At 39.2% G+C, this 8,189-nt stretch overlaps 1 protein-coding gene across 1 annotated transcript in view; it reads right to left on the reverse strand.

Annotated features, from left to right (window-relative positions):
- Positions 1-1,599: 1,599 nt before the first annotated feature.
- Positions 1,600-8,189, reverse strand: part of ROCK1 (Rho associated coiled-coil containing protein kinase 1) — an 82,696-nt gene continuing 76,106 nt past the window's right edge. Inside the window, exons 32-33 of the mRNA XM_005418282.2 lie at positions 7,286-7,493; positions 1,600-3,114 (exon numbers count right to left, since the gene is read on the reverse strand). Coding sequence (XP_005418339.1) covers positions 3,111-3,114; positions 7,286-7,493 — 212 coding nt within the window. The 3' untranslated portion in view covers positions 1,600-3,110. The remainder of the gene's footprint in view (positions 3,115-7,285; positions 7,494-8,189) is intronic.

An 8,189-nucleotide genomic window follows, 5' to 3' on the forward strand; every position in this document is an offset into this window, starting at 1 on the left:
CTGCCAATGTCAGTAAACCTAATACAATCATTAAAAAATGAAAAGGTGGAGCCAAATCAACAACAACAACAAAAAATCATGTAAGAAAATGAACTTTTTGATTTCTCAAGCAGCTTGTAAAATTACACCTTCACCAGCATAAAGGCAGCCAGGGTGATTTATGCCGGCTCTTCACATCTTAAACGTTTCAGGTATCTTGATGACTTTCAGTTGAGATTGTAAGCATTACATTTCCTAACAGTAGAGACATTTGGCTGCTTTTTTTATTCAAAGTGTAGCTATTCCTGTAGATAGGCACCTTGCTTACAGTAAACAAGTGCCAACATCAGTGTACCAGAACACACAAACTGTAATTTGCACGTCTAGACTTTATTATTACAGCATTTTAGTTGCAATTTATCCCAGACACACAAGTCAATGTAATATTACACTTCATTATGTCTGCTGCTGCTTTCTCAAGCAAAAATCAGCATTAAAAAAAAAAAAAAAACAAAACCTGCAGAACTTCAGCATTACTAAAACACTGTGGAAATGACAGTAGGTGCCAGTCTCTAGAGCAAAAACCATTTTTCCACAATCCCTCTTCTCACTAGTCACTAGCTATTCATAACAGGGCTTATGCTATTTTTCAGATTCATGAAATATGAAATTACAAGATACTACTATTTATTAATAAATTACTCAAGCAAAAGGTTTTGAGCCTGCAGAGGTAGCCAGTTACACATGAAGGAAAGCAGAAAAGCAATCCACAACCTAATCCAAGTCTGGAGAGACCACAGGCCTTTCCAACTGCTCCAAATTTCCTATTATAATGTACATATTTAAGTAAGATATGTTTGATCATCTTACTATATTTTTCCCTTCCCAGTATGTGACAGGAGATTAAAGGAGGTCCCAGTTATCTCTTATATTGCTTGACAAGCTCACTGTCAATGTGACTGGTGATCTGGAAGGTTGTCTTCAGTGTGCTCCAGCCACAGTTTTGATACGCCTGACATTTCAGATACAGCAAGCTCAACACAGAGAAACTTGCTGAAGTTACATCAGTGGCTTCTATTTATCTGTACTTCCCCGCTCTGTGACCTTCAAAGGACATACAATGATTCACATGTAATTTGGCCTTACTGCTCTATTGTTCTGCAGACCTTGGTGGATTCGCCAGGGAGATTTATGGACAGCTAGCTTCATGGGATGTACATGGCTGTTCCAAAAAAGCCCAAAAAGCCTCATCCCAAAACCCCCCACCAACAAAAACTGCCCTGTCTTTTGAACAGTGTTCACTCCCACAAATAAGTGCAATTTCTGAAACTCCAAACCTGCATCATGAAGGATGAAGCAATCACAAGGCCAGCTCAGGGTGGTGGTTGAATAATAAATAAAACTAGGCTACTACAGCAGGCCATGAGAATAAGGAAATTAAAACATTATTTAATATGGTATTTACTTATTCATGAGGAATAGTAAAAAAAAAAAAAAAAAACTTCCAGACTGCCCTGGGCATTATGATGCAAATGCACCTTGTACTTGGAAACTGTTGCAATGTCTGAATGCTCAGAAAGATGTATAAGCTGCAGTCAGGAGAAAACACCATGCCAGTCATTTTCAAATAGGTCTTTCCATAAATTACTTTATTTCTCATTAAATGAGCACAGAGTCATTACCATATTAATAACAGATATGTTTATTATTACATATCCATCAGTGCGGCTTTCAATACCACTTGAAACATGCAAATCGTCCTAAGGACGAATCAGTTTTCCAGTGCTTCTTATTTAATACACAACTGCAAAGCCATATAAATTATTGAGGAGGTATTTGGTTAAGAAATAAAATAAAATAAAACCATACTGCCCGTACCATGAATGTATTCCTGCTACAAAGCAAGAGTCTGACAGCATTTACTGAAATTCCTGAATTTCACCCAGAGCTTTTTTGCCGTTTTTTTTTTCCTGCATTGCCTATTCATCTCTTGGCTTATGAACAAGAATCAGTCTTTCTTTGTAAGAGGAATTCTCACTCAAAGATTGTACTTAATTTAGAAATGCATCTAGCATCTACAATACTTCAACCAATTAAAGTTCAGTAAAAACTACTGATATGCAATAGCTTTTTAGAGGTTTCTTTTGTTTAGTTTTAGGTTTCTACATTTATCAACATGGCAATAATACAATTATCTCAAATTAAGGCACTAAAAGAACAATGTAAAACCAAGTAAAAGTGTTCTAAGAATAATTTACAGTTCAAACAGTGCATATAATTCTTAAATGTTTGTTAACTTAATGTACGTTATCACTTAAAATTGTAAGGCAATACATTATACAGTAATAGAAATGATGTACCCCAAAATATGCTTCCAAACTCGGTGGTTCTTTTTACTGTTAGTTTATAATGCCTCTAACAATAAAATAATTCGGTATGGCTTGGCAAAAATGCATAGATTAAAGGCAATTGCTTGTTTTCCCCCCTTTACAAACCTGCTGCATCAGTATTTTGTAAAGCATAATGCAAAATATTTAACACTTTGATCCATTCCATAGTGGGTGGTTAGCATTAAGGCTGTAGAGAACTCTGCAGTGAAGGCACTGAAGTTCAAGTGATAAGGCTTCATTTTAAGCTAGTTCTGCAGTCTTCAAGAGCACAACTTAAGAGTCTTGAAAGCAATTGCAGTCCTTCTCACTGAGAAACCTTCCTCTTCTACTCCGTTTCATATGCTCATCTTGACATAAATATCCCCTTCACAGGGTTAACAGTCTTTTTCTTTCACTGGTACGAAGAAAGTTGGCTGCGTTTCATTGTGACTGACAGGCTTTTTTGAAAAAATCCAGAAGGCAGCACCTTTTTTATATACCTAGCTAAGCTTTATTTGCTTTAACTTGCATTACATAGTAATAATTAATCTAATCTACCTTGAGGCAAACCCGCAATTAAACACCCTCAGCGTGCTTTTGTGCCAAAGCAAGGAGGAGACAGTAATAGCAATCTTAACCCTGAAGCCTGTGATAGTTATGTTGAAAGGAACAACAGCCCGTCTGCACTGCTCTGTGTGGTTAAAAAAAGCCCTGTTTCTCTGACTGCATCCCATGAGGTTCCATTAAGCACTGTACATGTGGTTAGCTGGAACAAAAAAGAAAACAGACAATTAATAACAAATATAAAAATTAGCTTCGTAAAACTTGTGTGTGTTTGCCAAGAGCCTCAGTGAAGAAAATACTTGATTTTAACAGAATTTTTTTTCAATTGACAAGGTACAATACTAACATCATACCTACATCATCTTCCACAAACTGTTCTCAGTTTCAAACGACATTAAGCAGACACAGAGATCAGACAGATGATATAATATTATTGCAGCTTTACAAGTAAGCAATCAAGAGTCAACAATCATGGGTGTATTCATGGCAAATGCAAGGTGACCCTCTTTCACTTGCAGGACAAAAAAAGGCTCTCTAGGCTAAGAGTACGCACATGCAGTTGCAGAGCTCATCTGATGCACAGAAATTTTGCTGCTTGGTCGTTTTCCTCTTCAAACATGCATTAACTTGACCAAGTGCCCAAGTCCAACTGTATTAAAACAAAAGATCTCAGCTGTGCTAATACAATGTGAATAAATCAGCAGACTGGAAGCTATAAAGTGTAGGTTCTGATCTTGAAGCAGTACTGCAAATGCCAGCCAGTTCATCATGAAGTTCTGATTCATTGTCATTAGTGATAAATTATTAAAATGAGGAACAGAACTTAGGATGAACAAATGTGCAAAGCTCCTTTCAATGGTTCTGAGACACCTCTCCATGAAGTCAAGGAAGCGCTGCCTACTGACTGCAAAGAAAGGTGGGTCAGACCCTGAATGAAATGTACTGAAATGTCTTCAAGCATGTGTTCAAGTCTGTATCCATTCAACAAAACAGTTAATGCCTGCTTACATGGTAGGACTCCATCACCGAGGGCAAGTTCTGCTATACTGTCTGACAAGAGAACAATTTTCAGATACTCAGTAAAAGCTAGACATGTATAAAAATCATAAAAATCATTGCTGCTTCTCTTATTCCCACACCTAGGTAAAGTGGTGAGGGAGGAGGAGAACTGCAGGATGCATGAGTTCATAGAGGCTGATCCAACAACTGACTGCCTCCTGAGAGGAAAAGAGCCTGGTGTTCCTCCGTTTTATCACCTCCCTGACCCCAGCAGAGCATCCTCCAACTTGCCTGTCCTCAGCTTTGGCCTTCACTGCACTTCTCAGTGCACTGATCTACTCACTACCTTGGCACAGTTAGTCTACATTTTTTTGACAGTCGGGAAAACGAATTGTGTACCTTCATGAAAGGGTCCAAAATTGATCATTTCAAACACTTACCTAGGATCCAAGGACAGAAAAGAAGGAAAAGAAGAAAGAGAGGGAAAATCCTCCCCTTTAAGTAGCAACAGGCTGTCAAATGAGCTCAGCTACTGTGCTGAGCTACCAGTTAAGTGTTCAGTATATAAGCTACACTGTGAATTTATTTAATAAGCCAAATTTAAATAGTGGTACATTAGAAGTGGATTTTCCTAAAATAAATCCATCACCTCCTTATTGTCAAACATATAAGACAGAATATGAAGTGGTATCAGGGCACAGGCTGAACATAGTCCATCAGAGCAGTACTTGTCTAGTTCACAGATACAACTCACAAAAAATTTGTCTGAGAAAACCACAAAAATGTCCACAGTGTAACTGCCAGAACGAAGAGTTCCAGCCTGGCCTTTTTCTAACGCTTCTTTGCTCAGTGGAACTCTGAATCTTTTCATTGTTTGTTCTCATTGCTCTGCAGGCACCATGCAGGCCCCACTGCACTCCAGTCAACCCAATGCCAGCTGTCAGATGGGGACAGAGTGTGTCACAAAGACACCCAGGGAGCTCCTCCAAGGGGCTCCACCTGCCTCTTGCAGACGTCTCCAGGCAGCATGACAGGCAGGAGCACACACACACCCAGCACTCCTGCTGCTCATGCGCTGTGCCTCTCTAAATGGCTTATGCTCAACAGGACTCTTGCTCCACAATCAGTGACTACAATATGCAGCATTAAAACAGAGTTTCTTACAATTAATTATATGTTCTAAGAAGCTCTGTCAGTATTTGATATCATCAAGAAGCAAGGTATCAGTTATGTCATTATGGATTTGGGGTCAGTCTAGAAGAGTAATGTAAATGCTAACTGTTTGATCCATGTCACAGCTTGTCAGATAAATTCAAGAAGCTAAAGAGGTAAGATACCATGCAGGTATTAAATTCTGAATTGACAGAAAACCTAAGAGCTTTATTTCTTCCTAAGAACTTGGAAGATCTCCTTGGATGATGGAGAAAGGTGTGAGCAGAGGTTGTACACCAGGGCAGCTGGAGAAAATGCAAGGCTGCAGTATTTGGAACAGCTGATCTGACGTGACATCCACTTGTGCAAGATCATCACCATCACCCTTCCTCCTTTCATTCTTGAGGCTCTCCCCCAAACCTCTGTAACTTCTGAACCCAACAGAAAATCACAAGCTTTTCTTCTCTGGAGTTAGGGTTGTTTTTGTTATCATGCTTTGGGTTTTTTGGCTTTCCTTTAGGCAAAACATTCCTGGATTAATTTTCTGCTGAAAAACAGATCAGCTTGCTCTGGTAATCTGTGAAGCATGAACTGACACAAGATAAAGCTCAGGAATGAGCAGCTGTCCTCCTTCTGGTGCTGGTGAGCTATTGGACTCGTATCTTTAGGATCTTAAAAACAGAGTTTTAATAATGGTGTTTCTCTTTTTTTTTTTCAAAAGTTCCACTCCCTAGTTGTGCATTTCTGTGATTCTGTAACACTCTCAACAAGACAATGCTAACAGGATTAATAACAGCAATAGTCTGGATAACTTATGTCCCCAAACATACCCATTCCTTTAAGAGTTACTGTAAACTTTCAAATATCCAAATCTGTTCCTTCTCTGGCAGATTAGCTGCACACTTATCCTTGCTAAAGGCAACTCCAAACCAGGGCTTCCATTAAGACAGAGTGAAAAATAATCAATTAATTGATTTAAGAAAATGGATTTTTCTCCCATAAGAGCATGCATGAAAGCTGGTTATTACAGCTACCAGAGGACCTCTCAAGGATAAATGGAGAGCATACTCAGAATCAATTCTAAGAGCTTTTGGAAGAGAAAGTCTACAACTCTAAACATCTAAATGTGAAATAAAGAAGTATTGGGATTATCTTGAAGGTGATTATATATCACTGAATATATTACAATCTCAAAACTATGATCCCTGGGAGTGTTCAAGGCCAGGCTGGATGGGGCCCTGAGCAACCTGATCCACCGTGGCAGAGTGGGTTGGAACTAGATGATCCTTAAGGTTCCTTCCCACCCAAACCATTCTATCATCACTGACGTTTTAGGATGGAAGTGTTGGGGACAAGAAAATCAATGCCCTTTTTGCCTTTCAGATCTTTTCTCATCTGTTCCCTTCAAGGAGGATGTTTCATGATATACCCCATGTCTCCTTATATGCAAAAGTCTGCTTTTATTGCATTTCATGCCAGGAATGTTTGGTAGCCCTGCCAATCTGGGAAGACTCTTTCCTTACTGAGACACTATTTTCTACTCCATACTGTCAATTCATTTGGTTATTTGGGGAGAAAACAACACACATACTGTATCAGGAAGCTAATAAAGGTTAAAATCAGATTACAGCAACCTAAGCATTAAAAAAGTGTATTTTACATCATGTCCTGGTTAATGCATAGGGTCACAAATAGTTTACAAAAACAACTGCTGGGATAGAAGACAACTGGGAATGAGTTAGCAGGGAGGAAGAATGGAATTAATACTTAACTGGCCTCACAACAAAAGAATTGGCCTAACAACAGACAGAATCTGTAAGTTTCTCATTTTAGCCCCATTTGCAGAAGACTTCTAGCATACACAAGCTCTGAGTCAATCCATGGATGGAATGACTGTGGATCACCCTTGCTGCTAAATGCCATTACTGACATATCCACTGAGCCTTGCCTTTAAACAGGAAGAAAAATGCAAGCAGCTCCCTCCCAAGCACTGGCAGGCCAGTTACCACCTCCATGCTACCTTTCCAAAAGTGAAGAGTTGATAAATTTACCATAATAACAGGAGAATTCTGCTCATTCCTTTGGGATTTGAGCAAAGATTTAGATCAGCAGTTTAGCAGCCGTAACTATGAAATTATTTCACAATTTCACATGGAATAGGACTTATAAACTGAGGGGTTTTTAGCCAAGAAGATCTGTAGTTTTTGTAGCTTATTTCTCACCTAGTTTTTCCAGAAGTATTTTTAACAACTTTTCGGAATGACTGGTTTGCTGAGGATCTTGTAGACAAAGTTCTAGGAGAAGCACGAACAAAAGAAGATGGTGGTGTCTTAGGGATCTTCTTTACTAAATGTGTCACCCACTTCTTCTGTTCATCTTGACAGGATGCCAACAAGAGCATATCTCTTGCTGAAGTTACATCATAACTCACTACAAGGAAAAAGGAGGAAGATGATTCAGTGAAAACCCGGGCTCCTTTTCAAAGTAAGAGTTATGACACACCAACTGTGCCACTGGAAAGAACAATGGCACCTATATGCATTCTTGTATTGCATTTGTTTATATATTTTTGGAAGACAACAAACAGCAGGGAGGATTATGAATATAATGTTTTTCACGATTTGTCATTCTGCATTAAGATTCTTGAGTCTAACATGAACATTGGAGAAATGAGAAACTTACACTAATTACAGTTTTAATAAGCTAGGAAGTTGTGTGGGTGCCTTATGGCCAAGTTCCAGAGTACATACCCTGAATGCTCCACTTCACAGCAGCACACAGGAGAAACTTTTACTCCAGTCTGTGAGGTGCTGAAGAAACACTCTGCAAGGTCTCAGCAGTGCTTGCTGATGCAGCCACTGCAATTGTCCCTAGCATGGGTCAGGTGCAGAGGAAATGGTGTGGGCCCCAAGGGGCTGCCCAGTACTTGGGAACAAACCTCTAGGGAACCTTGTGCTCTCAGGGCCCTCAGCAGAGCTCCATCAGTTACACCATAGACCTCCCTACAGAGGTTTGCCGCAGCTGCCTGTTCATAAACACTGTAACAGCCTATTGCTTTAATAACAACTTCCACATCTAAAATCACTTCAGTTCTAAGTTTAATTTTAAACTGAAGTGCTTTTATTC

Source organism: Geospiza fortis, unplaced genomic scaffold (genome assembly GCF_000277835.1).
Source record: "Geospiza fortis unplaced genomic scaffold, GeoFor_1.0 scaffold53, whole genome shotgun sequence".
Classification (NCBI taxonomy): Eukaryota; Metazoa; Chordata; class Aves; order Passeriformes; family Thraupidae; genus Geospiza; species Geospiza fortis.